This window comes from Amblyomma americanum, chromosome 6 (assembly GCF_052857255.1).
Source record: "Amblyomma americanum isolate KBUSLIRL-KWMA chromosome 6, ASM5285725v1, whole genome shotgun sequence".
Classification (NCBI taxonomy): domain Eukaryota; kingdom Metazoa; phylum Arthropoda; class Arachnida; order Ixodida; family Ixodidae; genus Amblyomma; species Amblyomma americanum.
Window position 1 is genome coordinate 190,956,728 of NC_135502.1, and position 27,632 is coordinate 190,984,359.

At 56.2% G+C, this 27,632-nt stretch overlaps 11 protein-coding genes across 11 annotated transcripts; 9 read left to right on the forward strand and 2 right to left on the reverse strand.

Moving 5' to 3' along the window:
* The first annotated feature begins 2,368 nt into the window (after positions 1-2,368).
* LOC144095644 (histone H3-like) lies at positions 2,369-2,971 on the forward strand. Its single transcript, XM_077629312.1, has one exon. It carries the CDS (start codon positions 2,468-2,470, stop codon positions 2,969-2,971), a length of 504 nt encoding a protein of 167 aa, XP_077485438.1. The 5' UTR covers positions 2,369-2,467.
* A 499-nt stretch (positions 2,972-3,470) lies between these two features.
* Positions 3,471-4,487, forward strand: LOC144095079 (histone H4). Its single transcript, XM_077628877.1, has one exon. The coding sequence runs from the start codon at positions 3,867-3,869 to the stop codon at positions 4,176-4,178; it is 312 nt and encodes a 103-aa protein (XP_077485003.1). The 5' UTR covers positions 3,471-3,866; the 3' UTR covers positions 4,179-4,487.
* A 3,598-nt stretch (positions 4,488-8,085) lies between these two features.
* LOC144095080 (histone H3) lies at positions 8,086-8,831 on the forward strand. The gene has a single exon (XM_077628878.1). It carries the CDS (start codon positions 8,185-8,187, stop codon positions 8,593-8,595), a length of 411 nt encoding a protein of 136 aa, XP_077485004.1. The 5' UTR covers positions 8,086-8,184; the 3' UTR covers positions 8,596-8,831.
* A 35-nt stretch (positions 8,832-8,866) lies between these two features.
* On the reverse strand, positions 8,867-10,033 carry LOC144095081 (histone H2A-like). Its single transcript, XM_077628879.1, has one exon. It carries the CDS (start codon positions 9,896-9,898, stop codon positions 9,524-9,526), a length of 375 nt encoding a protein of 124 aa, XP_077485005.1. The 5' UTR covers positions 9,899-10,033; the 3' UTR covers positions 8,867-9,523.
* Positions 10,034-10,161: 128 nt separating this feature from the next.
* On the forward strand, positions 10,162-10,891 carry LOC144095082 (histone H2B). Its single transcript, XM_077628880.1, has one exon. The coding sequence runs from the start codon at positions 10,182-10,184 to the stop codon at positions 10,554-10,556; it is 375 nt and encodes a 124-aa protein (XP_077485006.1). The 5' UTR covers positions 10,162-10,181; the 3' UTR covers positions 10,557-10,891.
* A 1,304-nt stretch (positions 10,892-12,195) lies between these two features.
* Positions 12,196-13,212, forward strand: LOC144095084 (histone H4). The gene has a single exon (XM_077628881.1). It carries the CDS (start codon positions 12,592-12,594, stop codon positions 12,901-12,903), a length of 312 nt encoding a protein of 103 aa, XP_077485007.1. The 5' UTR covers positions 12,196-12,591; the 3' UTR covers positions 12,904-13,212.
* A 4,745-nt stretch (positions 13,213-17,957) lies between these two features.
* LOC144094271 (histone H3) lies at positions 17,958-18,658 on the forward strand. The gene has a single exon (XM_077628206.1). The coding sequence runs from the start codon at positions 18,012-18,014 to the stop codon at positions 18,420-18,422; it is 411 nt and encodes a 136-aa protein (XP_077484332.1). The 5' UTR covers positions 17,958-18,011; the 3' UTR covers positions 18,423-18,658.
* A 35-nt stretch (positions 18,659-18,693) lies between these two features.
* On the reverse strand, positions 18,694-19,720 carry LOC144094274 (histone H2A-like). Its single transcript, XM_077628209.1, has one exon. It carries the CDS (start codon positions 19,718-19,720, stop codon positions 19,352-19,354), a length of 369 nt encoding a protein of 122 aa, XP_077484335.1. The 3' UTR covers positions 18,694-19,351.
* A 263-nt stretch (positions 19,721-19,983) lies between these two features.
* On the forward strand, positions 19,984-21,773 carry LOC144094272 (histone H2B). The gene has a single exon (XM_077628207.1). The coding sequence runs from the start codon at positions 20,004-20,006 to the stop codon at positions 20,376-20,378; it is 375 nt and encodes a 124-aa protein (XP_077484333.1). The 5' UTR covers positions 19,984-20,003; the 3' UTR covers positions 20,379-21,773.
* A 405-nt stretch (positions 21,774-22,178) lies between these two features.
* On the forward strand, positions 22,179-23,038 carry LOC144094273 (histone H4). The gene has a single exon (XM_077628208.1). It carries the CDS (start codon positions 22,418-22,420, stop codon positions 22,727-22,729), a length of 312 nt encoding a protein of 103 aa, XP_077484334.1. The 5' UTR covers positions 22,179-22,417; the 3' UTR covers positions 22,730-23,038.
* Positions 23,039-26,639: 3,601 nt separating this feature from the next.
* On the forward strand, positions 26,640-27,385 carry LOC144094275 (histone H3). The gene has a single exon (XM_077628210.1). It carries the CDS (start codon positions 26,739-26,741, stop codon positions 27,147-27,149), a length of 411 nt encoding a protein of 136 aa, XP_077484336.1. The 5' UTR covers positions 26,640-26,738; the 3' UTR covers positions 27,150-27,385.
* The last annotated feature ends 247 nt before the right edge of the window (positions 27,386-27,632 follow it).

Genomic DNA, 27,632 nt, shown 5'->3' on the forward strand with positions numbered 1-27,632 from the left:
GTTTCACATCCCGCCGCACATACACCGCACACCTCGATTTCCCAGGCCGATGGGAGTGGTCATCACAGGGCACTGCAGCACAGGACTTCTCCTCACATTTGGTTGGCGAGTGGTAGCCGATGTATCCGGGTAGTCGCCTTTGGGGCTCCTCCTCGTGGACCCGCACGTACGTCTCCTGCAGCGCGATAACCTCCGGTGCGCTTTCCGCGATGCGCACGCGGAGTTCAGAGTACCGCGCCGCAAGGGAGCGCACGTTCCACTGCAGGACTGTGGGGATCCGAGGCGAAGCCCGGCGACTAGCCATGATTGTTGGCGTCCTGTAGAGGAGAGCCTGCAGCTTCTAAGCAGGCCCGGCGTCCGTCTGAGCCCTCCGGGAGCAGCGAGCTGAGCGCCCGCAGTGCGAGCTTCAGCTTCGCGATTTCGGTGTCGCGTGCATCCGGAGGCTGGCCTGGGAACTTTGCTGCGGGAGGAGGCGGTGCCTGGCGGGATGTGCGCGGGTCCGGTCTCTGCCGGCCCCGCTGCAGGGGCTGCTGGCTGTGCTGACTGCGTCCACTGGTCACCACCTGCGCATATGAAAGAGCGCCAGGCGGTGTAATGCGGTGCTGCTGGGTGGCCTGGGGCGCCATTTCCGCTGTCACCACGGCCCGGACCGCGCGCCGAGACAGTGGCACGTGCGAAGTGGCGAGCAGGGTGGCCACATGTCTCTCGCGCTGCCAGTGGGGGCACGCGGGGTCCGTGGCCGCGTGTTGCCCGCCGCAATTCAGGCAGCGCGGCTTGCGACTCGGACAGGCGCCCTGATCATGGGGGCCCCCGCAGCGAATGCAGCGGTCTGGAGCACGGCAGGCTCCGGTGGTATGGCCCAGCCCGCCGCATTTGCCGCACTGCAGTGGTCGAGGTCTGCAGGCTCGCACAGCCAGGCGCCTCCTGCAAATAGAAATGTGTGCCGGTGGCACCGGCGCCGCAAATCTGACAGTCAGGGTGCTGTCAGATAGCGACGCCGACACGATCGGCACCGTTGATTCGGTCGCAGCGAGCAGCTCGGCCACCGTCCGGCGTCCGTCCACCCCGAAAACGAGGCCGGAGCAGTGGTTGCGGGGGGCTGGCTCCCTTGCGGTGACTGCCACCCCGCGGATGACAGAGAGAGCGAGCAGCTCGCGCAGGGTGCCCGCGTTCGCGACGTCCACGGCCACAACACCGCGCCGAGTGTTGGCGCGGACGGCCAGGACACCAGGCCGTGGTCCCAGCTCCTCCGCCAGCTCCCATCCCTGCTCCCGGGAGAAGGCCGCGTCCCGCTGGGCTGGCCGGTACAGGACGGTCCCGTGGACGTTGTTGGCGACCTGCACCGCAGTGGCAGCCCTAGCGAGGGCAGCCCCGCGTCGCCGCCGCGCCCGAGGGGTCACCTGCTTCCACGGGATAAGCCGCTCGGGAGCAGTTTCGTGCTGAGCCGCCCCGGCCGCCGGGGCTGGAGAGGGGGTGACGCCGGTGGAAAGGCGGCGGGAGAGAGCGTGGCCCGGTGCGCTCGGCTGGTCCCGGCTGCGCTGGGTTGCCGCTGCTTCTCCAAGGAGGGGGGGCGCCGCGGTGCCCGTGACGTCGCCGGTGACGTCGGTGGAGTCGCCGCCGCTGGGTGCCGCTTGGAGCGCAGGTGGCGAGGGGGGGCAGCCGGTTCTGCTGCAGGCCGTCTGGAATGCGGGTGGCGAGGGAAGGCGGCAGGCAGCAAGCCGCTTGTCCCGTCCACGTGCTTCGCGACTGCTGCGGCGGCCATGGCTGCCCTCCGTGTCGCCCGCTGGGGAAGGCGAGCGATGGCGCTTGCGGACAGTACTCTCGTCCATGGCCTCGGATTCCGGGGCCAGCACCTCGACCGCGCTCTCGGCACCGGTCTCCGGGGCCCCGCTGGTGTTCGCGGGACGGTCTGCCGTCGCTGCCATGGCCGCAGGTGTCGGTGCAGCAGTAGCACGTGGTGCCTGCATTCCAACAGGGAGATGCGGGGCCTGCACGAGCGCGGCCGCCCGATCAGGCGAGAAGCCCGCCTGCTGTAAACCCACGATCGCTCGCTCCAAGGCCACCAGCAGCGTGCTCAGGGTGGCGCGGTCACGGGCACTGTCTCCTACGCTCCACGAACGCGGCATCCTGCGCATCGTGCTCGGTGCAGCTGCCCTAGCATTTTCGCACGTGGGCTCCATGGTGGAGCCCCCAAACAAAAAATAGGCCTATCGGCCCCACCGCACCAGCTTCGAAAAAATACGTCCTCTCTCTTCGGAAGCCAGAGGGAGACCTCCTCGAAAAGTAGTATTTCCAGCATTCTGGCGGCCGCCGCAGAACGGAGGGAAGCTATCGGTCCGTCAGCGGGGACCAATCGGGTCGGAGAGAGGGCGCGAGGGAGCAGCGCCGCCGCGCGGCGCGGAACACAGTCTCTCGCCGCCCGTCTCCGAAGGCAGTCCGTCCGTTACCAGCGTCCGCGTCCGGCACCATGGCTCGCACGAAGCAAACCGCGCGCAAGAGCACCGGTGGCAAGGCCCCCCGCAAGCAGCTGGCCACAAAGGCTGCTCGTAAGAGTGCGCCAGCTACCGGAGGCGTGAAGAAGCCTCACAGATATAGGCCTGGCACCGTGGCACTTCGTGAAATTCGCCGATACCAAAAATCGACCGAACTTCTCATCCGCAAGCTGCCCTTCCAGCGCCTGGTGAGAGAAATCGCTCAGGACTTCAAGACCGACCTGCGCTTCCAGAGCTCGGCCGTCATGGCACTTCAGGAGGCCAGCGAGGCATACCTGGTCGGTCTCTTCGAGGACACCAACCTGTGCGCGATCCACGCCAAGCGCGTCACCATCATGCCGAAGGATATCCAGCTGGCGAGACGCTCGCACAGCTCGGGTTCGATCCAGCGAGCCGAAAGTGGGAAGAGAGGTGGTGAGACATTTGTTCTATGTGGCTGGAAAATTTTAAAGCTGTGCATTGGTTACTTTTTGAGATAAACGTATTTCTATGTAGTCCGCAAGAGAAACTGGTCGTTTCTCGGCATCCTGGCGACCGGGAGAGGAGGGGGAGCGAGGTACGTGCGCCGCGAACGGCCGTAGTCGCCCTCTCAAGGGCCCGCTCCGATGTGGTCACGGACACGGTGAAGTGTGTGCGGGAAGTTGGGGACACACACACACGATAAGTGAGTGCTTAATTTCCCCTTAGCAATGCACGTTTTGAGAACGGGCAGGTTTTGAGGACAAAAAAAAAAAAACCGCTTCTGCAGCTTCACAAGTCGCGAAACCCGCTAATTGTTGGTAGCGCCAGCAATGACGGTGTCCTTGGTGTGTCTTTAAGGGGCGCGCGATTTAACGGTGTAAACTCTCCCCTGCCAGTGGGGGGGGGGGGGGGCAGCAAACAGAAACCACGCGCACCTGTTTGCTTGCAACGCAGGCACGCACGAAAAAAAAAAAGACTGACAGCAGCAACGACTAGGCATCAAGTATTTTTTTTTTTTCCATGCAAACGGAGCAGGCATGACCAAATATCGGTTATACAGCCACTATTGCGAAGTATAGGAGGTGCGCTTCGTTTTCCATTGTTTGCTATTTCCGTTTTTTTTTTCTTGCGCGGTGGGGGGTCGCGTGATGCAGAATGGGGCAGTCTTCGCGTTGCTTGGTTGTTTACGTGTGCGCCTTGATGCGGTCGTTTTGGCTACCTTGCTGGCGGCGCGGCAGCCCTCCGAGAGGGCTCAGTAGTGCTAGCGAGCCGGCGCTTGCGGAGGCGGACTCTCATTGGTCGAGGCGCCGCAGCGAATGGCGGCTTCGCGCTGCCAGCACCACAGGCCGCCGAGCGTAACACCATCATTCCCCGTTCTCGCCTCGGAGTGTACACTTCGTCGTCGGCACCATCATGTCTGGTCGCGGAAAAGGTGGCAAGGGACTCGGCAAGGGAGGCGCGAAGCGCCATCGCAAGGTATTGCGAGACAACATCCAGGGCATCACCAAGCCCGCCATCCGTCGTCTGGCGCGCCGAGGCGGTGTCAAGCGCATCTCGGGCCTGATCTACGAGGAGACCCGCGGCGTGTTGAAAGTGTTCCTCGAGAATGTGATCCGGGACGCCGTCACGTACACGGAGCACGCTAAGCGCAAGACTGTCACCGCCATGGATGTGGTCTACGCGCTGAAGCGTCAGGGCCGCACTCTGTACGGCTTCGGAGGCTAGTCCGTCCACCGTGTGCCGTCTGGACTTCGGCGTCGTGCAAGCACCCTTCTCGCGAAAAACAGCCCTCTTTAGGGCTACCCAACTGCTGCATGGGCAGCCGCTGGTCATGCGAACCAGAGCTCCGGTTCTCGTGTGTCCCTCTCTCCCCTTTGTTTTGCTACCGTTTTCTGCATCCGTTTTTCCTTTCCTTGCGGCCTGCCACAGCGAGCGGATCACGACCGAACGGCAACCAGGAGTGGTCTCAGGTAAGCAGTTCCGTTCTTGACTCTGTGCAGTAGCGCGTGCAGTCAGTACTGTGAGTGTCGTCCGAGGGAGCATGCTCGCTGTTTGCCTAGTCAGTCACTGTCAAACGCAGTGGACGGAGTAAAACAAAGTGTGTGCTCGAATTTGCAAAGTCTTTCTGCATTGACCGTCTGGGATTCAAGTGAGGCGGTGTTCGAGAGGTGACCGTTCCAGAAGAGCACAGTTTTTTTTTTTTCGCTTTAAATGCGGGGCCTCATGGAATTCGGGGTCAGGTATGCTCGACTTTGTGCCGTAGTGCGTGCAACAACAAGTAGGGTATGCGAAATGCAGAGCTTCGCAGTTGCGCATCACTCGTGTCCGCCTGCGAAATGATCACAGCTCGTTTGAATGTCGCGGAAAGAGCGACTGATAATGTTGGCTACCGCTTAAAAAAAAAGGGGGGGGGGGAAATGCAAACAGAACGATTCGCCGAAGTCTGGTTAAGAGCGGAGATGCGAAGGTCCCTCTTTATTTTTTGGCCCATCGTGTTCTGCGTTGAAATTTTTTTGTGAAATGAAGGGCATTATAAAGTAGCCAATTACAGTTCCTACTCCCAACGTGACAGCGGCGGCGAGTTTTTTTGTTTTTTTCTTCTCCCGCACCAAGTTTACCCAACTCATCGGCGCAGAGCTGCGTTCCGAATCGAAATATTCAAGGCGGTGTAATGATTGCACTGCATTGCGTTTGGTCCAAAACCGTTACAGTTTTTCTCTATCGTAAATGTGGGGCGCTTTCTTGCCTGCAGGACATGTGGCCAGGTAATGCTATCACATTATTGAGCCCAAGTGTGCCATAAGGCTGTGCTAGTCAGCTTTACATGTCTGTGGCAGAAACACTGTTGGCGAATTTCAGCAGCCGTGCGCGCGTCAAAGAAAAAAAATTGGACGACTTGCAGCCATTCCTTGTATGCAGAGCGCCTCTCATAATCTGAAACCTGGAGGTAAACACACCTGGCCGAGAGACGTGCGAAATGGAGCATCGTGTTTCGTTTCCTGAATAGGCCTTTGTTCGTCAAATTGGGCTTCCAGAGTGTAACTCCAGATAAAAAACACAGGAATGAACGGGACGGACAAATTGCAAACCATTGCAGCACGCGAACAGCCCCTGCCTCAAGTGAAAAGGGGGAAAAGAAGCACACAGCTTGGTTGTCTGCATTCCAAGTGACTCAATGATTGGTTCTGTAGCGTGTTCCGCTGACCTGGAACAACATTGTAATGCTGGGGGGACTTAACTTTTTGTACACGACGGTGCGGACGTTCTCGTCACAGTCGACTTTAAGGAACCTGCAGGGTGGGATGAGCCGCCGAATGCCTCTTTAGTCTTGAGTCATTTTTTTTTTCTCCCCAGTTATGAGTAAAATTAGATGATTTACCATCCCACTGGTGCACCGCTACAGACAGTTGTCCAAATTCATAGGAAGCGTTATTGCCTCCGACTGCCCAGTCGCTGTCCAATTTGTGTTTGCGACGATCACTTGCAGTGAATTATTATTATGAGACCACATTGTTGGAGCAGGTTCAATTCGTGAGTTTTTGACAGGCAGTACAGACACCGAAACGTACCTGTGAATAATAGCGTGCAAAAGCACTTCTCCCATGGAAACTGGAATATGCAGGATCTGTGTGGGAGCCTCATTGCAAAGAAAGGATGTAATGGAATAATACAAACGAGAGGACCCACCTTCCCTACTAACGCCTGAGAATGGAGTGCGCACACAAGAGCACAGGTGTAAAGTCAGTCGTCTCCAGTAAAGAGGAAAATTGGACTTGAACCTTTCCCTTAGGCCAATATTTTGTGCCACAGAACCCGACATGAATAGCTTTCTTTCTCTGCTTGCTGTAAAGGAGTCGTCTGAAAAGTTTCTAACGACTATGCAAAAAATCTAACTCTCTCAGGGTGAAAAAGCGCCGCGGGAAAAATCCACGTATTCATCATTTACCCGAGTCGGTTTTTGCTTCGCGCGGCAGCAGCAGTCGACTGCGCGACGCGGACTCTGCTGTCTCGGAGGCGGGTATACTTGCGCAGGCGACACGAAGGGGGCGCCGCAGCCCCGCGCTGCGCCGACTGTGTTGCGTTGGCAGGGAGGGAGGAGCAGCTCAGCTCCGGGCCTCAAGTATTCCGTTGCGTGGCAAGCGTTGGGCGCTTTAATGGGGGCTCGCACCCAGGCCGGTAGACGTCCTGCGCGAATTTTTGTTATTATTTTTGGTTTGCAAGCTAGAAGCGTCGGAACTGTGCCCGCAAATTTCGTTGCGGTGCGGCCGTAGCAGAGCGCTATTCTACGCGGGCCCCTACAGATATGCACATCCTGGCCTATGCTATGCAAGGAAAACGACAGGGCAGTGGATATAAAGCACTTTTCTTTCTATTTTTTTCAATTGGCCGCAGTCAGTTGATCTAACCCAGGCATGCACTTCCGTTTGTTTCTAAGGTGACCGCAGGAAGTACACCTCAATTACGGAGAGATGGGATGCATTCTTTACGCGCGCTGCTCTTGCTCACTAACCTTGCCTGCCTAGTACTCGAAGCATATTGTCCCGCAGATGCAGGAGAGCTTTTAGGCATTTATGCGCGGCTTCCGTGCACTGCACTGTGCCCAGTTCTTTCTGTGCAGTAAATAGTAAATTGGTTCATCTCTTGCGGTGGTTTGCGAGCTTGGCGCCCGGGGAGTTTTTTTTTTTTTTCGCAATCCCGTTGCTCTTTGTCTCCAAGACAAGAAAGCCTCTAACTGATAGCGTTGTGCGCATACCTATCCAGCGAAGCGCATGAACTTCGCAGGCGGCTGTGAGAAGTAGTGGGTCTTCGTTTTGCTCCGCACTTTTGTCTTCTCCGCTGGCGTTGAACCTTCTATGATTGCTTTCCAGTAATGCGGCCTAACTCGGCCAACAATCGCCGCTTTTTTTTTACACGCGCGACAGTCTGTTCTACACCAGTAACGGCACGTGCTTTTCAGGCATGCGGCGGCGACACACTGTAAGGTATCCACATCCAAGCTTGGGAAAGCAGCCACAGTGCCTGGGCAGGGAGAAAAAGTGCCTTTTATAAAATTGCACGCCACCACTTTAATCTTTACACTCGCCTCTCACATTCATTCGCTCATGCCGACCGCAGTGCACTTAACAATTTTGGTTGCTGCCTCCTTCCTTTGCCTATTGAAATGAGCCAACAAACAGCGAAAATAATTACTTTCTCCTCCTCAACTAAAGTTCAGTTCTATACTCAGAATGTCTCCCGGAGCATTCATTGCTTGCTGTCGCGCTAGTAGCTTCGCCTTTCTTTTCGAAAGACTCATTGCCCGGTATGTCCAAGAAGACAAGCTCGTTGCAGTGCGCTAACGCCACACGGAACGACCCGCAACCGCGTCGACACCCTGGTGTGGTGGCAAAGTCGACGCTGCCGCGTACGCCCGGCTCCTGCCAGAGGGCTGCTTTTGCTGTGCGGGCAAACCTAAAGGATAGGCGCACCGTAATCTTGCGCTAGACCACGGTTCCACACCCACTTGTCTCACCTTTGCCAGGCGCGAAACCAACGCGCGCTCGAAAAGTAGTATTTCCAGCATTCTGGCGGCCGCCGCAGAACGGAGGGAAGCTATCGGTCCGTCAGCGGGGACCAATCGGGTCGGAGAGAGGGCGCGAGGGAGCAGCGCCGCCGCGCGGCGCGGAACACAGTCTCTCGCCGCCCGTCTCCGAAGGCAGTCCGTCCGTTACCAGCGTCCGCGTCCGGCACCATGGCTCGCACGAAGCAAACCGCGCGCAAGAGCACCGGTGGCAAGGCCCCCCGCAAGCAGCTGGCCACAAAGGCTGCTCGTAAGAGTGCGCCAGCTACCGGAGGCGTGAAGAAGCCTCACAGATATAGGCCTGGCACCGTGGCACTTCGTGAAATTCGCCGATACCAAAAATCGACCGAACTTCTCATCCGCAAGCTGCCCTTCCAGCGCCTGGTGAGAGAAATCGCTCAGGACTTCAAGACCGACCTGCGCTTCCAGAGCTCGGCCGTCATGGCACTTCAGGAGGCCAGCGAGGCATACCTGGTCGGTCTCTTCGAGGACACCAACCTGTGCGCGATCCACGCCAAGCGCGTCACCATCATGCCGAAGGATATCCAGCTGGCGAGGCGCATCCGCGGCGAGCGCGCCTAGAGCGCAGTGGCGCCCGGCACTTGGCGCCGCCGCCGCCGCCGCAGCAACGCATCACAACGGTCCTTCTCAGGACCACCCAAATGTTTGCTTTGGCCACGGGCGCACGAAACCGAGCTCCGAACCCGGCCGGTCCCTCTCTCTCGAACACTGCGTTTCGCAGCTGCTGGAAAACGAGGTGAGTTGTTGAAAGCCATGGCCCTGGCGTCTTCCGCGGGCTCGCGCTTGTAAATAACATCATTGCACAAGTCACGCGCGCGCGCCCAGTTTTGTGGGGGTAAATGCGGCGCTGGGCGCGCAAGTGAATGCAGCACGCGCCGCCTACATTAGGTGCACCTTGATACGCCGCGTACGTATTTATTGCTGTGTGAATAGTTTCTGTCGATATTACCGTCCGCTCACCTATTTTATTTCGTGTCTGCATTCTGCCTGCTGTGGCTTATTTCCGCTGTCCCAGTTCACGTCCTTCGGTATCTATGGCAGATGCCCGCGGTGGCGAAAAAAAAAAAAATCCCGTCCCTTGTTCTCTATTACTGTCTCAGTAAAGCCACTTCGTCATTCTCTCTAGCGCTGCTATGTGAAACCCCTGCTAGGGAACTGCCAAAAAAAAAAAACAATGCGCTGGTCATGCCCCTTATTAACGCTCTACTGGCCTCCTGCTAGCGACTGGGCCAGGAAAAGGAAAGGAAGAAGGGGCCGATAAAACTAAATAAAAGCCAACCTGTGTGCGGCGCGCAGTGAGGCAAACACTTTGAAAAAACAGCCAGCGTGAGAGGGACGCAGCGGTCCAGAGCAAATAAAAAAAACAAAACCCAAAGGTATCACACAGCGAGGCCCCGCCGTGGCAGGCAGTTGGTTGGTCCTGATAAGGACCGTTAGTTGGGCGCTGCTGATGCGGCGGGCGCGCCTCCACAGACGTGCGGTAGACCGCTCACGCCTTCTTCTCGGTCTTCTTGGGGAGCAACACGGCCTGGATGTTGGGCAAGACGCCGCCCTGGGCGATGGTAACTCCCGAGAGCAGCTTGTTCAGCTCCTCGTCGTTTCGGATGGCCAGCTGCAGGTGGCGCGGAATGATTCTGGTCTTCTTGTTGTCCCGAGCAGCGTTGCCCGTCAGCTCGAGCACCTCGGCGGCCAGGTATTCGAGGACGGCGGCCAGGTAAACGGGGGCGCCCGCTCCGACGCGCTCCGCGTAGTTGCCCTTACGCAAGAGACGGTGAATTCGACCCACGGGGAACTGCAGTCCCGCGCGGCTCGAGCGGGTCTTGCTCTTGCCCTTGGCCTTGCCTCCTTTTCCGCGACCTGACATGGTGACTTCTGTTGTACGCTCGAGAAAGAACGGGGAACGCCGCGTGCGAGAACAGACAGGAACGGGCTGCTGCTTGATACTACGAACCTCGAGAGCGCGCCGCGATACCGCGACGGGAGCGCTGGAGGGAGGGTGAGGAGGCCGCGACGCGTCGACCAATCGCGCGGCGGCCTGGCTCCGGTCGCTTGAACACCACGGTGCCAGTATAAAAACGCCGCGCGCCCCTGCGCGCGCGTTCTTTCGACACCGTCCGTCTCCCCGAGCGCAGTCGTAACTGATCGTCATGCCCCCTCAACCGTCGGGAAAGGCCGTGAAGAAGGCCGGAAAGGCGCAGAAGAATGTGCGCGCAACCGACAAGAAGAAGAAGAAGCGCCGCAGGAAGGAGAGCTTCTCCATCTACATCTATAAGGTGCTCAAGCAGGTGCATCCGGACACTGGAGTATCCAGCAAGGCCATGTCCATCATGAACAGCTTCGTGAACGACATCTTCGAGCGCATCGCGGCCGAGTCCTCTCGCCTGGCCCACTACAACAAGCGCTCGACCATCACGAGCCGGGAGATCCAAACTGCGGTGCGTCTCTTGCTGCCTGGCGAGCTGGCCAAGCACGCCGTGTCCGAAGGCACCAAGGCTGTCACCAAGTACACCAGCTCCAAGTAGGCGGCACATCGCGCTCGTCGCCAGTCGTCCCCCCCAACAACCTCAACGGCTCTTTTCAGAGCCAACCAAAGTGTTTGCATCGTCGAGTCTGCAGGTAGCGGCGCGATGCTCCGGGCCCCTTTCTCTCTCTGTGTTTTGATTGTTTAAGTTGTTTTCTTCATTAGCATGTAGCCTCGAGAAATGGATATCAGGCGGTTGAAATAGCAGCGGTTTTGCTTAGGCAGCATGCAATACAGCCAGATTGTTAAAGAACAATATTTCGAATTAGTTGTAGGAGAACTGTAAAGGAAATATATATGTATGTATGCATGTGAATACTCATCCGCATGAGCACGTAAGAGAGAAGAAAAAAAAAAGAAGCTTCTACCTATTATATGCTTGCTTAAGTGTGACGGCAGGAGGTAATTTATTGCGGAATTCCCCCGGTTTGGGTTTGTGTGGATATTTGGCCTTAAGAAGAGGTTATCGTTTCGTGGCCGCAACACGTGCCTGCGGACGTCGGGGAGGCCACTGTGTTCCCTCAGTCTGTTCTTAGGAAATTCGAAAGGAAAACAGTTTGCCACCCGTGGCGTGCCCCATCTGGCCAGCGGTATTCGAAGGGAGGGAGGAAGTACTTACGTACAGCTGTAAGGGTTACATACACCAATGTGCAGGACGTACAACTGGGCAGTACAGTGCGGCGGACGTAGCTGTAGCAAATCAGTCCGCAGAGAAGCCACGCTTCACACTGGCCACCGGGCGAGCGCGCACTCGCAGAATATGAAGCGCTACAAGCACAATTTGCTGTGTCGTTAGTAATGTGCGTGTCCCCCAGCGCGTGCGGCGCGCCCGCGTTTTTGTTTTCTTTTTTTTTTCCCCGGTAAGAACGGCGAAAAATTCCGACGCTGGCAGCTGTTTGGTACCTTCTTTGGCTTCTTGCGGCCGATGCTGTCGTGCCAGATAGAGCAAGTAAGTCCTCGAACACGAGCAGATTATCGTATCGCGCGTGTGCACAATAGCCTGGCAATGGTCGGAAAACTGAAAGCGACGCTCGCACAGCTCGGGTTCGATCCAGCGAGCCGAAAGTGGGAAGAGAGGTGGTGAGACATTTGTTCTATGTGGCTGGAAAATTTTAAAGCTGTGCATTGGTTACTTTTTGAGATAAACGTATTTCTATGTAGTCCGCAAGAGAAACTGGTCGTTTCTCGGCATCCTGGCGACCGGGAGAGGAGGGGGAGCGAGGTACGTGCGCCGCGAACGGCCGTAGTCGCCCTCTCAAGGGCCCGCTCCGATGTGGTCACGGACACGGTGAAGTGTGTGCGGGAAGTTGGGGACACACACACACGATAAGTGAGTGCTTAATTTCCCCTTAGCAATGCACGTTTTGAGAACGGGCAGGTTTTGAGGACAAAAAAAAAAAAACCGCTTCTGCAGCTTCACAAGTCGCGAAACCCGCTAATTGTTGGTAGCGCCAGCAATGACGGTGTCCTTGGTGTGTCTTTAAGGGGCGCGCGATTTAACGGTGTAAACTCTCCCCTGCCAGTGGGGGGGGGGGGGCAGCAAACAGAAACCACGCGCACCTGTTTGCTTGCAACGCAGGCACGCACGAAAAAAAAAAAGACTGACAGCAGCAACGACTAGGCATCAAGTATTTTTTTTTTCCATGCAAACGGAGCAGGCATGACCAAATATCGGTTATACAGCCACTATTGCGAAGTATAGGAGGTGCGCTTCGTTTTCCATTGTTTGCTATTTCCGTTTTTTTTTTCTTGCGCGGTGGGGGGTCGCGTGATGCAGAATGGGGCAGTCTTCGCGTTGCTTGGTTGTTTACGTGTGCGCCTTGATGCGGTCGTTTTGGCTACCTTGCTGGCGGCGCGGCAGCCCTCCGAGAGGGCTCAGTAGTGCTAGCGAGCCGGCGCTTGCGGAGGCGGACTCTCATTGGTCGAGGCGCCGCAGCGAATGGCGGCTTCGCGCTGCCAGCACCACAGGCCGCCGAGCGTAACACCATCATTCCCCGTTCTCGCCTCGGAGTGTACACTTCGTCGTCGGCACCATCATGTCTGGTCGCGGAAAAGGTGGCAAGGGACTCGGCAAGGGAGGCGCGAAGCGCCATCGCAAGGTATTGCGAGACAACATCCAGGGCATCACCAAGCCCGCCATCCGTCGTCTGGCGCGCCGAGGCGGTGTCAAGCGCATCTCGGGCCTGATCTACGAGGAGACCCGCGGCGTGTTGAAAGTGTTCCTCGAGAATGTGATCCGGGACGCCGTCACGTACACGGAGCACGCTAAGCGCAAGACTGTCACCGCCATGGATGTGGTCTACGCGCTGAAGCGTCAGGGCCGCACTCTGTACGGCTTCGGAGGCTAGTCCGTCCACCGTGTGCCGTCTGGACTTCGGCGTCGTGCAAGCACCCTTCTCGCGAAAAACAGCCCTCTTTAGGGCTACCCAACTGCTGCATGGGCAGCCGCTGGTCATGCGAACCAGAGCTCCGGTTCTCGTGTGTCCCTCTCTCCCCTTTGTTTTGCTACCGTTTTCTGCATCCGTTTTTCCTTTCCTTGCGGCCTGCCACAGCGAGCGGATCACGACCGAACGGCAACCAGGAGTGGTCTCAGGTAAGCAGTTCCGTTCTTGACTCTGTGCAGTAGCGCGTGCAGTCAGTACTGTGAGTGTCGTCCGAGGGAGCATGCTCGCTGTTTGCCTAGTCAGTCACTGTCAAACGCAGTGGACGGAGTAAAACAAAGTGTGTGCTCGAATTTGCAAAGTCTTTCTGCATTGACCGTCTGGGATTCAAGTGAGGCGGTGTTCGAGAGGTGACCGTTCCAGAAGAGCACAGTTTTTTTTTTTTTCGCTTTAAATGCGGGGCCTCATGGAATTCGGGGTCAGGTATGCTCGACTTTGTGCCGTAGTGCGTGCAACAACAAGTAGGGTATGCGAAATGCAGAGCTTCGCAGTTGCGCATCACTCGTGTCCGCCTGCGAAATGATCACAGCTCGTTTGAATGTCGCGGAAAGAGCGACTGATAATGTTGGCTACCGCTTAAAAAAAAAAGGGGGGGGGGGGGGAAATGCAAACAGAACGATTCGCCGAAGTCTGGTTAAGAGCGGAGATGCGAAGGTCCCTCTTTATTTTTTGGCCCATCGTGTTCTGCGTTGAAATTTTTTTGTGAAATGAAGGGCATTATAAAGTAGCCAATTACAGTTCCTACTCCCAACGTGACAGCGGCGGCGAGTTTTTTTGTTTTTTTCTTCTCCCGCACCAAGTTTACCCAACTCATCGGCGCAGAGCTGCGTTCCGAATCGAAATATTCAAGGCGGTGTAATGATTGCACTGCATTGCGTTTGGTCCAAAACCGTTACAGTTTTTCTCTATCGTAAATGTGGGGCGCTTTCTTGCCTGCAGGACATGTGGCCAGGTAATGCTATCACATTATTGAGCCCAAGTGTGCCATAAGGCTGTGCTAGTCAGCTTTACATGTCTGTGGCAGAAACACTGTTGGCGAATTTCAGCAGCCGTGCGCGCGTCAAAGAAAAAAAATTGGACGACTTGCAGCCATTCCTTGTATGCAGAGCGCCTCTCATAATCTGAAACCTGGAGGTAAACACACCTGGCCGAGAGACGTGCGAAATGGAGCATCGTGTTTCGTTTCCTGAATAGGCCTTTGTTCGTCAAATTGGGCTTCCAGAGTGTAACTCCAGATAAAAAACACAGGAATGAACGGGACGGACAAATTGCAAACCATTGCAGCACGCGAACAGCCCCTGCCTCAAGTGAAAAGGGGGAAAAGAAGCACACAGCTTGGTTGTCTGCATTCCAAGTGACTCAATGATTGGTTCTGTAGCGTGTTCCGCTGACCTGGAACAACATTGTAATGCTGGGGGGACTTAACTTTTTGTACACGACGGTGCGGACGTTCTCGTCACAGTCGACTTTAAGGAACCTGCAGGGTGGGATGAGCCGCCGAATGCCTCTTTAGTCTTGAGTCATTTTTTTTTTCTCCCCAGTTATGAGTACAATTAGATGATTTACCATCCCACTGGTGCACCGCTACAGACAGTTGTCCAAATTCATAGGAAGCGTTATTGCCTCCGACTGCCCAGTCGCTGTCCAATTTGTGTTTGCGACGATCACTTGCAGTGAATTATTATTATGAGACCACATTGTTGGAGCAGGTTCAATTCGTGAGTTTTTGACAGGCAGTACAGACACCGAAACGTACCTGTGAATAATAGCGTGCAAAAGCACTTCTCCCATGGAAACTGGAATATGCAGGATCTGTGTGGGAGCCTCATTGCAAAGAAAGGATGTAATGGAATAATACAAACGAGAGGACCCACCTTCCCTACTAACGCCTGAGAATGGAGTGCGCACACAAGAGCACAGGTGTAAAGTCAGTCGTCTCCAGTAAAGAGGAAAATTGGACTTGAACCTTTCCCTTAGGCCAATATTTTGTGCCACAGAACCCGACATGAATAGCTTTCTTTCTCTGCTTGCTGTAAAGGAGTCGTCTGAAAAGTTTCTAACGACTATGCAAAAAATCTAACTCTCTCAGGGTGAAAAAGCGCCGCGGGAAAAATCCACGTATTCATCATTTACCCGAGTCGGTTTTTGCTTCGCGCGGCAGCAGCAGTCGACTGCGCGACGCGGACTCTGCTGTCTCGGAGGCGGGTATACTTGCGCAGGCGACACGAAGGGGGCGCCGCAGCCCCGCGCTGCGCCGACTGTGTTGCGTTGGCAGGGAGGGAGGAGCAGCTCAGCTCCGGGCCTCAAGTATTCCGTTGCGTGGCAAGCGTTGGGCGCTTTAATGGGGGCTCGCACCCAGGCCGGTAGACGTCCTGCGCGAATTTTTGTTATTATTTTTGGTTTGCAAGCTAGAAGCGTCGGAACTGTGCCCGCAAATTTCGTTGCGGTGCGGCCGTAGCAGAGCGCTATTCTACGCGGGCCCCTACAGATATGCACATCCTGGCCTATGCTATGCAAGGAAAACGACAGGGCAGTGGATATAAAGCACTTTTCTTTCTATTTTTTTCAATTGGCCGCAGTCAGTTGATCTAACCCAGGCATGCACTTCCGTTTGTTTCTAAGGTGACCGCAGGAAGTACACCTCAATTACGGAGAGATGGGATGCATTCTTTACGCGCGCTGCTCTTGCTCACTAACCTTGCCTGCCTAGTACTCGAAGCATATTGTCCCGCAGATGCAGGAGAGCTTTTAGGCATTTATGCGCGGCTTCCGTGCACTGCACTGTGCCCAGTTCTTTCTGTGCAGTAAATAGTAAATTGGTTCATCTCTTGCGGTGGTTTGCGAGCTTGGCGCCCGGGGAGTTTTTTTTTTTTTTCGCAATCCCGTTGCTCTTTGTCTCCAAGACAAGAAAGCCTCTAACTGATAGCGTTGTGCGCATACCTATCCAGCGAAGCGCATGAACTTCGCAGGCGGCTGTGAGAAGTAGTGGGTCTTCGTTTTGCTCCGCACTTTTGTCTTCTCCGCTGGCGTTGAACCTTCTATGATTGCTTTCCAGTAATGCGGCCTAACTCGGCCAACAATCGCCGCTTTTTTTTTACACGCGCGACAGTCTGTTCTACACCAGTAACGGCACGTGCTTTTCAGGCATGCGGCGGCGACACACTGTAAGGTATCCACATCCAAGCTTGGGAAAGCAGCCACAGTGCCTGGGCAGGGAGAAAAAGTGCCTTTTATAAAATTGCACGCCACCACTTTAATCTTTACACTCGCCTCTCACATTCATTCGCTCATGCCGACCGCAGTGCACTTAACAATTTTGGTTGCTGCCTCCTTCCTTTGCCTATTGAAATGAGCCAACAAACAGCGAAAATAATTACTTTCTCCTCCTCAACTAAAGTTCAGTTCTATACTCAGAATGTCTCCCGGAGCATTCATTGCTTGCTGTCGCGCTAGTAGCTTCGCCTTTCTTTTCGAAAGACTCATTGCCCGGTATGTCCAAGAAGACAAGCTCGTTGCAGTGCGCTAACGCCACACGGAACGACCCGCAACCGCGTCGACACCCTGGTGTGGTGGCAAAGTCGACGCTGCCGCGTACGCCCGGCTCCTGCCAGAGGGCTGCTTTTGCTGTGCGGGCAAACCTAAAGGATAGGCGCACCGTAATCTTGCGCTAGACCACGGTTCCACACCCACTTGTCTCACCTTTGCCAGGCGCGAAACCAACGCGCGCTCGAAAAGTAGTATTTCCAGCATTCTGGCGGCCGCCGCAGAACGGAGGGAAGCTATCGGTCCGTCAGCGGGGACCAATCGGGTCGGAGAGAGGGCGCGAGGGAGCAGCGCCGCCGCGCGGCGCGGAACACAGTCTCTCCCCTTCCCGTCTGGACCTCCGAGGAGTGCGGATGCGTCCCACCTCTCCTCTCGAGACGTACTCGTTTTTGACGACTACGCCTCGCCTCCGCCGCGCCCGGCGCACCCTCCTGCCCGCCCCTTGGACGATCGCAAGGAGCTCCGAGCGCGGCCAGCGCCGTCCGGCGCCCATCCCAAGGAGCCAGTAGGCCTTCCCGCCGACTCGTCGCCCGCGTAGGGCCCCGTCGTCCTACTCCGAGTAGGCCTACCCGCCCGGCGGCCGCTTCGGCGGCCGGGTAACCCTCGCCCGCCGGGAGAGCCTCTTCGGGCCGTCGTCGTCAGCTGCAGCGGCGGCGGCCCATGTTTCCTGTGACCCCCCAGCAGCCGGCGCACCTGATGACGGCGGCGGCTTCATCGCCTCCCTGACTCCGGCTGTGCTGCCCCGGACGGAGCGCGGCTTCCCTGCTGCCCTCCGCCCTCCCCGCGCGCACTCGTGCGTGAGGGGCCCCGACGCGCCGTCTTCATGGCGGTTCCCAGCGTCACCTCCCCCTGCTGCTGTCCTGACGCAGCTCCCGGCGTGAACTAGAACATCTCCGCCGGTCCCTGGTCGCCAGTCTACTGACGCCCGGCTGTTACCACAGCCCCTGCGCGCCGCCGGCAACGGCGGTTCCCAGCGCACCCCGCCGCGCTGCCTCACAGCAGTCTACCAGCGGTCCCCTACCGGCCACCCTTCGGTGGCACTCTGCAGGCAGCCTCGGCTACCTGCAGCCTTCGCCTGCCCTGGCCGGCTCTCCGGCTGCTCCTGGGTCACGGCTCCCTGCCCCCGGCAGGCCCCCGACGACGCGCGCCACTCCCAGCGCGCGCCGTTCATCTTCCCCCCCCAGCGAGACGGCTGCTTGCTGCGTGCCGGTGCCTCGGGTGCTGTCTCCGGTGTCTTGTGAAGTGTGTAGTGCTGTCCCTGTCCCGTGTCACCACCCCAATCCCCCTCCCCTCCCCCACATCCCAATCCCCTTCCCCTGGCCCCTAAGAGTGATGCCCACGAGGCCAACATAAGTTGGGGCCAGTATCCCCCTCCCCAGAATATCCCATAGTACCAACCACCACCACCACCAGTCTCTCGCCGCCCGTCTCCGAAGGCAGTCCGTCCGTTACCAGCGTCCGCGTCCGGCACCATGGCTCGCACGAAGCAAACCGCGCGCAAGAGCACCGGTGGCAAGGCCCCCCGCAAGCAGCTGGCCACAAAGGCTGCTCGTAAGAGTGCGCCAGCTACCGGAGGCGTGAAGAAGCCTCACAGATATAGGCCTGGCACCGTGGCACTTCGTGAAATTCGCCGATACCAAAAATCGACCGAACTTCTCATCCGCAAGCTGCCCTTCCAGCGCCTGGTGAGAGAAATCGCTCAGGACTTCAAGACCGACCTGCGCTTCCAGAGCTCGGCCGTCATGGCACTTCAGGAGGCCAGCGAGGCATACCTGGTCGGTCTCTTCGAGGACACCAACCTGTGCGCGATCCACGCCAAGCGCGTCACCATCATGCCGAAGGATATCCAGCTGGCGAGGCGCATCCGCGGCGAGCGCGCCTAGAGCGCAGTGGCGCCCGGCACTTGGCGCCGCCGCCGCCGCCGCAGCAACGCATCACAACGGTCCTTCTCAGGACCACCCAAATGTTTGCTTTGGCCACGGGCGCACGAAACCGAGCTCCGAACCCGGCCGGTCCCTCTCTCTCGAACACTGCGTTTCGCAGCTGCTGGAAAACGAGGTGAGTTGTTGAAAGCCATGGCCCTGGCGTCTTCCGCGGGCTCGCGCTTGTAAATAACATCATTGCACAAGTCACGCGCGCGCGCCCAGTTTTGTGGGGGTAAATGCGGCGCTGGGCGCGCAAGTGAATGCAGCACGCGCCGCCTACATTAGGTGCACCTTGATACGCCGCGTACGTATTTATTGCTGTGTGAATAGTTTCTGTCGATATTACCGTCCGCTCACCTATTTTATTTCGTGTCTGCATTCTGCCTGCTGTGGCTTATTTCCGCTGTCCCAGTTCACGTCCTTCGGTATCTATGGCAGATGCCCGCGGTGGCGAAAAAAAAAAAAAATCCCGTCCCTTGTTCTCTATTACTGTCTCAGTAAAGCCACTTCGTCATTCTCTCTAGCGCTGCTATGTGAAACCCCTGCTAGGGAACTGCCAAAAAAAAAAAACAATGCGCTGGTCATGCCCCTTATTAACGCTCTACTGGCCTCCTGCTAGCGACTGGGCCAGGAAAAGGAAAGGAAGAAGGGGCCGATAAAACTAAATAAAAGCCAACCTGTGTGCGGCGCGCAGTGAGGCAAACACTTTGAAAAAACAGCCAGCGTGAGAGGGACGCAGCGGTCCAGAGCAAATAAAAAAAACAAAACCCAAAGGTATCACACAGCGAGGCCCCGCCGTGGCAGGCAGTTGGTTGGTCCTGATAAGGACCGTTAGTTGGGCGCTGCTGATGCGGCGGGCGCGCCTCCACAGACGTGCGGTAGACCGCTCACGCCTTCTTCTCGGTCTTCTTGGGGAGCAACACGGCCTGGATGTTGGGCAAGACGCCGCCCTGGGCGATGGTAACTCCCGAGAGCAGCTTGTTCAGCTCCTCGTCGTTTCGGATGGCCAGCTGCAGGTGGCGCGGAATGATTCTGGTCTTCTTGTTGTCCCGAGCAGCGTTGCCCGCCAGCTCGAGCACCTCGGCGGCCAGGTATTCGAGGACGGCGGCCAGGTAAACGGGGGCGCCCGCTCCGACGCGCTCCGCGTAGTTGCCCTTACGCAAGAGACGGTGAATTCGACCCACGGGGAACTGCAGTCCCGCGCGGCTCGAGCGGGTCTTGCTCTTGCCCTTGCCTCCTTTTCCGCGACCTGACATGGTGACTTCTGTTGTACGCTCGAGAAAGAACGGGGAACGCCGCGTGCGAGAACAGACAGGAACGGGCTGCTGCTTGATACTACGAACCTCGAGAGCGCGCCGCGATACCGCGACGGGAGCGCTGGAGGGAGGGTGAGGAGGCCGCGACGCGTCGACCAATCGCGCGGCGGCCTGGCTCCGGTCGCTTGAACACCACGGTGCCAGTATAAAAACGCCGCGCGCCCCTGCGCGCGCGTTCTTTCGACACCGTCCGTCTCCCCGAGCGCAGTCGTAACTGATCGTCATGCCCCCTCAACCGTCGGGAAAGGCCGTGAAGAAGGCCGGAAAGGCGCAGAAGAATGTGCGCGCAACCGACAAGAAGAAGAAGAAGCGCCGCAGGAAGGAGAGCTTCTCCATCTACATCTATAAGGTGCTCAAGCAGGTGCATCCGGACACTGGAGTATCCAGCAAGGCCATGTCCATCATGAACAGCTTCGTGAACGACATCTTCGAGCGCATCGCGGCCGAGTCCTCTCGCCTGGCCCACTACAACAAGCGCTCGACCATCACGAGCCGGGAGATCCAAACTGCGGTGCGTCTCTTGCTGCCTGGCGAGCTGGCCAAGCACGCCGTGTCCGAAGGCACCAAGGCTGTCACCAAGTACACCAGCTCCAAGTAGGCGGCACATCGCGCTCGTCGCCAGTCGTCCCCCCCAACAACCTCAACGGCTCTTTTCAGAGCCAACCAAAGTGTTTGCATCGTCGAGTCTGCAGGTAGCGGCGCGATGCTCCGGGCCCCTTTCTCTCTCTGTGTTTTGATTGTTTAAGTTGTTTTCTTCATTAGCATGTAGCCTCGAGAAATGGATATCAGGCGGTTGAAATAGCAGCGGTTTTGCTTAGGCAGCATGCAATACAGCCAGATTGTTAAAGAACAATATTTCGAATTAGTTGTAGGAGAACTGTAAAGGAAATATATATGTATGTATGCATGTGAATACTCATCCGCATGAGCACGTAAGAGAGAAGAAAAAAAAAAGAAGCTTCTACCTATTATATGCTTGCTTAAGTGTGACGGCAGGAGGTAATTTATTGCGGAATTCCCCCGGTTTGGGTTTGTGTGGATATTTGGCCTTAAGAAGAGGTTATCGTTTCGTGGCCGCAACACGTGCCTGCGGACGTCGGGGAGGCCACTGTGTTCCCTCAGTCTGTTCTTAGGAAATTCGAAAGGAAAACAGTTTGCCACCCGTGGCGTGCCCCATCTGGCCAGCGGTATTCGAAGGGAGGGAGGAAGTACTTACGTACAGCTGTAAGGGTTACATACACCAATGTGCAGGACGTAGAACTGGGCAGTACAGTGCGGCGGACGTAGCTGTAGCAAATCAGTCCGCAGAGAAGCCACGCTTCACACTGGCCACCGGGCGAGCGCGCACTCGCAGAATATGAAGCGCTACAAGCACAATTTGCTGTGTCGTTAGTAATGTGCGTGTCCCCCAGCGCGTGCGGCGCGCCCGCGTTTTTGTTTTCTTTTTTTTTTTCCCCGGTAAGAACGGCGAAAAATTCCGACGCTGGCAGCTGTTTGGTACCTTCTTTGGCTTCTTGCGGCCGATGCTGTCGTGCCAGATAGAGCAAGTAAGTCCTCGAACACGAGCAGATTATCGTATCGCGCGTGTGCACAATAGCCTGGCAATGGTCGGAAAACTGAAAGCGACGCTCGCACAGCTCGGGTTCGATCCAGCGAGCCGAAAGTGGGAAGAGAGGTGGTGAGACATTTGTTCTATGTGGCTGGAAAATTTTAAAGCTGTGCATTGGTTACTTTTTGAGATAAACGTATTTCTATGTAGTCCGCAAGAGAAACTGGTCGTTTCTCGGCATCCTGGCGACCGGGAGAGGAGGGGGAGCGAGGTACGTGCGCCGCGAACGGCCGTAGTCGCCCTCTCAAGGGCCCGCTCCGATGTGGTCACGGACACGGTGAAGTGTGTGCGGGAAGTTGGGGACACACACACACGATAAGTGAGTGCTTAATTTCCCCTTAGCAATGCACGTTTTGAGAACGGGCAGGTTTTGAGGACAAAAAAAAAAAACCGCTTCTGCAGCTTCACAAGTCGCGAAACCCGCTAATTGTTGGTAGCGCCAGCAATGACGGTGTCCTTGGTGTGTCTTTAAGGGGCGCGCGATTTAACGGTGTAAACTCTCCCCTGCCAGTGGGGGGGGGGGGGCAGCAAACAGAAACCACGCGCACCTGTTTGCTTGCAACGCAGGCACGCACGAAAAAAAAAAAAGACTGACAGCAGCAACGACTAGGCATCAAGTATTTTTTTTTTTTCCATGCAAACGGAGCAGGCATGACCAAATATCGGTTATACAGCCACTATTGCGAAGTGTAGGAGGTGCGCTTCGTTTTCCATTGTTTGCTATTTCCGTTTTTTTTTTTCTTGCGCGGTGGGGGGTCGCGTGATGCAGAATGGGGCAGTCTTCGCGTTGCTTGGTTGTTTACGTGTGCGCCTTGATGCGGTCGTTTTGGCTACCTTGCTGGCGGCGCGGCAGCCCTCCGAGAGGGCTCAGTAGTGCTAGCGAGCCGGCGCTTGCGGAGGCGGACTCTCATTGGTCGAGGCGCCGCAGCGAATGGCGGCTTCGCGCTGCCAGCACCACAGGCCGCCGAGCGTAACACCATCATTCCCCGTTCTCGCCTCGGAGTGTACACTTCGTCGTCGGCACCATCATGTCTGGTCGCGGAAAAGGTGGCAAGGGACTCGGCAAGGGAGGCGCGAAGCGCCATCGCAAGGTATTGCGAGACAACATCCAGGGCATCACCAAGCCCGCCATCCGTCGTCTGGCGCGCCGAGGCGGTGTCAAGCGCATCTCGGGCCTGATCTACGAGGAGACCCGCGGCGTGTTGAAAGTGTTCCTCGAGAATGTGATCCGGGACGCCGTCACGTACACGGAGCACGCTAAGCGCAAGACTGTCACCGCCATGGATGTGGTCTACGCGCTGAAGCGTCAGGGCCGCACTCTGTACGGCTTCGGAGGCTAGTCCGTCCACCGTGTGCCGTCTGGACTTCGGCGTCGTGCAAGCACCCTTCTCGCGAAAAACAGCCCTCTTTAGGGCTACCCAACTGCTGCATGGGCAGCCGCTGGTCATGCGAACCAGAGCTCCGGTTCTCGTGTGTCCCTCTCTCCCCTTTGTTTTGCTACCGTTTTCTGCATCCGTTTTTCCTTTCCTTGCGGCCTGCCACAGCGAGCGGATCACGACCGAACGGCAACCAGGAGTGGTCTCAGGTAAGCAGTTCCGTTCTTGACTCTGTGCAGTAGCGCGTGCAGTCAGTACTGTGAGTGTCGTCCGAGGGAGCATGCTCGCTGTTTGCCTAGTCAGTCACTGTCAAACGCAGTGGACGGAGTAAAACAAAGTGTGTGCTCGAATTTGCAAAGTCTTTCTGCATTGACCGTCTGGGATTCAAGTGAGGCGGTGTTCGAGAGGTGACCGTTCCAGAAGAGCACAGTTTTTTTTTTTTTCGCTTTAAATGCGGGGCCTCATGGAATTCGGGGTCAGGTATGCTCGACTTTGTGCCGTAGTGCGTGCAACAACAAGTAGGGTATGCGAAATGCAGAGCTTCGCAGTTGCGCATCACTCGTGTCCGCCTGCGAAATGATCACAGCTCGTTTGAATGTCGCGGAAAGAGCGACTGATAATGTTGGCTACCGCTTAAAAAAAAAGGGGGGGGGGGGGAAATGCAAACAGAACGATTCGCCGAAGTCTGGTTAAGAGCGGAGATGCGAAGGTCCCTCTTTATTTTTTGGCCCATCGTGTTCTGCGTTGAAATTTTTTTGTGAAATGAAGGGCATTATAAAGTAGCCAATTACAGTTCCTACTCCCAACGTGACAGCGGCGGCGAGTTTTTTTGTTTTTTTCTTCTCCCGCACCAAGTTTACCCAACTCATCGGCGCAGAGCTGCGTTCCGAATCGAAATATTCAAGGCGGTGTAATGATTGCACTGCATTGCGTTTGGTCCAAAACCGTTACAGTTTTTCTCTATCGTAAATGTGGGGCGCTTTCTTGCCTGCAGGACATGTGGCCAGGTAATGCTATCACATTATTGAGCCCAAGTGTGCCATAAGGCTGTGCTAGTCAGCTTTACATGTCTGTGGCAGAAACACTGTTGGCGAATTTCAGCAGCCGTGCGCGCGTCAAAGAAAAAAAATTGGACGACTTGCAGCCATTCCTTGTATGCAGAGCGCCTCTCATAATCTGAAACCTGGAGGTAAACACACCTGGCCGAGAGACGTGCGAAATGGAGCATCGTGTTTCGTTTCCTGAATAGGCCTTTGTTCGTCAAATTGGGCTTCCAGAGTGTAACTCCAGATAAAAAACACAGGAATGAACGGGACGGACAAATTGCAAACCATTGCAGCACGCGAACAGCCCCTGCCTCAAGTGAAAAGGGGGAAAAGAAGCACACAGCTTGGTTGTCTGCATTCCAAGTGACTCAATGATTGGTTCTGTAGCGTGTTCCGCTGACCTGGAACAACATTGTAATGCTGGGGGGACTTAACTTTTTGTACACGACGGTGCGGACGTTCTCGTCACAGTCGACTTTAAGGAACCTGCAGGGTGGGATGAGCCGCCGAATGCCTCTTTAGTCTTGAGTCATTTTTTTTTTCTCCCCAGTTATGAGTACAATTAGATGATTTACCATCCCACTGGTGCACCGCTACAGACAGTTGTCCAAATTCATAGGAAGCGTTATTGCCTCCGACTGCCCAGTCGCTGTCCAATTTGTGTTTGCGACGATCACTTGCAGTGAATTATTATTATGAGACCACATTGTTGGAGCAGGTTCAATTCGTGAGTTTTTGACAGGCAGTACAGACACCGAAACGTACCTGTGAATAATAGCGTGCAAAAGCACTTCTCCCATGGAAACTGGAATATGCAGGATCTGTGTGGGAGCCTCATTGCAAAGAAAGGATGTAATGGAATAATACAAACGAGAGGACCCACCTTCCCTACTAACGCCTGAGAATGGAGTGCGCACACAAGAGCACAGGTGTAAAGTCAGTCGTCTCCAGTAAAGAGGAAAATTGGACTTGAACCTTTCCCTTAGGCCAATATTTTGTGCCACAGAACCCGACATGAATAGCTTTCTTTCTCTGCTTGCTGTAAAGGAGTCGTCTGAAAAGTTTCTAACGACTATGCAAAAAATCTAACTCTCTCAGGGTGAAAAAGCGCCGCGGGAAAAATCCACGTATTCATCATTTACCCGAGTCGGTTTTTGCTTCGCGCGGCAGCAGCAGTCGACTGCGCGACGCGGACTCTGCTGTCTCGGAGGCGGGTATACTTGCGCAGGCGACACGAAGGGGGCGCCGCAGCCCCGCGCTGCGCCGACTGTGTTGCGTTGGCAGGGAGGGAGGAGCAGCTCAGCTCCGGGCCTCAAGTATTCCGTTGCGTGGCAAGCGTTGGGCGCTTTAATGGGGGCTCGCACCCAGGCCGGTAGACGTCCTGCGCGAATTTTTGTTATTATTTTTGGTTTGCAAGCTAGAAGCGTCGGAACTGTGCCCGCAAATTTCGTTGCGGTGCGGCCGTAGCAGAGCGCTATTCTACGCGGGCCCCTACAGATATGCACATCCTGGCCTATGCTATGCAAGGAAAACGACAGGGCAGTGGATATAAAGCACTTTTCTTTCTATTTTTTTCAATTGGCCGCAGTCAGTTGATCTAACCCAGGCATGCACTTCCGTTTGTTTCTAAGGTGACCGCAGGAAGTACACCTCAATTACGGAGAGATGGGATGCATTCTTTACGCGCGCTGCTCTTGCTCACTAACCTTGCCTGCCTAGTACTCGAAGCATATTGTCCCGCAGATGCAGGAGAGCTTTTAGGCATTTATGCGCGGCTTCCGTGCACTGCACTGTGCCCAGTTCTTTCTGTGCAGTAAATAGTAAATTGGTTCATCTCTTGCGGTGGTTTGCGAGCTTGGCGCCCGGGGAGTTTTTTTTTTTTTTCGCAATCCCGTTGCTCTTTGTCTCCAAGACAAGAAAGCCTCTAACTGATAGCGTTGTGCGCATACCTATCCAGCGAAGCGCATGAACTTCGCAGGCGGCTGTGAGAAGTAGTGGGTCTTCGTTTTGCTCCGCACTTTTGTCTTCTCCGCTGGCGTTGAACCTTCTATGATTGCTTTCCAGTAATGCGGCCTAACTCGGCCAACAATCGCCGCTTTTTTTTTACACGCGCGACAGTCTGTTCTACACCAGTAACGGCACGTGCTTTTCAGGCATGCGGCGGCGACACACTGTAAGGTATCCACATCCAAGCTTGGGAAAGCAGCCACAGTGCCTGGGCAGGGAGAAAAAGTGCCTTTTATAAAATTGCACGCCACCACTTTAATCTTTACACTCGCCTCTCACATTCATTCGCTCATGCCGACCGCAGTGCACTTAACAATTTTGGTTGCTGCCTCCTTCCTTTGCCTATTGAAATGAGCCAACAAACAGCGAAAATAATTACTTTCTCCTCCTCAACTAAAGTTCAGTTCTATACTCAGAATGTCTCCCGGAGCATTCATTGCTTGCTGTCGCGCTAGTAGCTTCGCCTTTCTTTTCGAAAGACTCATTGCCCGGTATGTCCAAGAAGACAAGCTCGTTGCAGTGCGCTAACGCCACACGGAACGACCCGCAACCGCGTCGACACCCTGGTGTGGTGGCAAAGTCGACGCTGCCGCGTACGCCCGGCTCCTGCCAGAGGGCTGCTTTTGCTGTGCGGGCAAACCTAAAGGATAGGCGCACCGTAATCTTGCGCTAGACCACGGTTCCACACCCACTTGTCTCACCTTTGCCAGGCGCGAAACCAACGCGCGCTCGAAAAGTAGTATTTCCAGCATTCTGGCGGCCGCCGCAGAACGGAGGGAAGCTATCGGTCCGTCAGCGGGGACCAATCGGGTCGGAGAGAGGGCGCGAGGGAGCAGCGCCGCCGCGCGGCGCGGAACACAGTCTCTCGCCGCCCGTCTCCGAAGGCAGTCCGTCCGTTACCAGCGTCCGCGTCCGGCACCATGGCTCGCACGAAGCAAACCGCGCGCAAGAGCACCGGTGGCAAGGCCCCCCGCAAGCAGCTGGCCACAAAGGCTGCTCGTAAGAGTGCGCCAGCTACCGGAGGCGTGAAGAAGCCTCACAGATATAGGCCTGGCACCGTGGCACTTCGTGAAATTCGCCGATACCAAAAATCGACCGAACTTCTCATCCGCAAGCTGCCCTTCCAGCGCCTGGTGAGAGAAATCGCTCAGGACTTCAAGACCGACCTGCGCTTCCAGAGCTCGGCCGTCATGGCACTTCAGGAGGCCAGCGAGGCATACCTGGTCGGTCTCTTCGAGGACACCAACCTGTGCGCGATCCACGCCAAGCGCGTCACCATCATGCCGAAGGATATCCAGCTGGCGAGGCGCATCCGCGGCGAGCGCGCCTAGAGCGCAGTGGCGCCCGGCACTTGGCGCCGCCGCCGCCGCCGCAGCAACGCATCACAACGGTCCTTCTCAGGACCACCCAAATGTTTGCTTTGGCCACGGGCGCACGAAACCGAGCTCCGAACCCGGCCGGTCCCTCTCTCTCGAACACTGCGTTTCGCAGCTGCTGGAAAACGAGGTGAGTTGTTGAAAGCCATGGCCCTGGCGTCTTCCGCGGGCTCGCGCTTGTAAATAACATCATTGCACAAGTCACGCGCGCGCGCCCAGTTTTGTGGGGGTAAATGCGGCGCTGGGCGCGCAAGTGAATGCAGCACGCGCCGCCTACATTAGGTGCACCTTGATACGCCGCGTACGTATTTATTGCTGTGTGAATAGTTTCTGTCGATATTACCGTCCGCTCACCTATTTTATTTCGTGTCTGCATTCTGCCTGCTGTGGCTTATTTCCGCTGTCCCAGTTCACGTCCTTCGGTATCTATGGCAGATG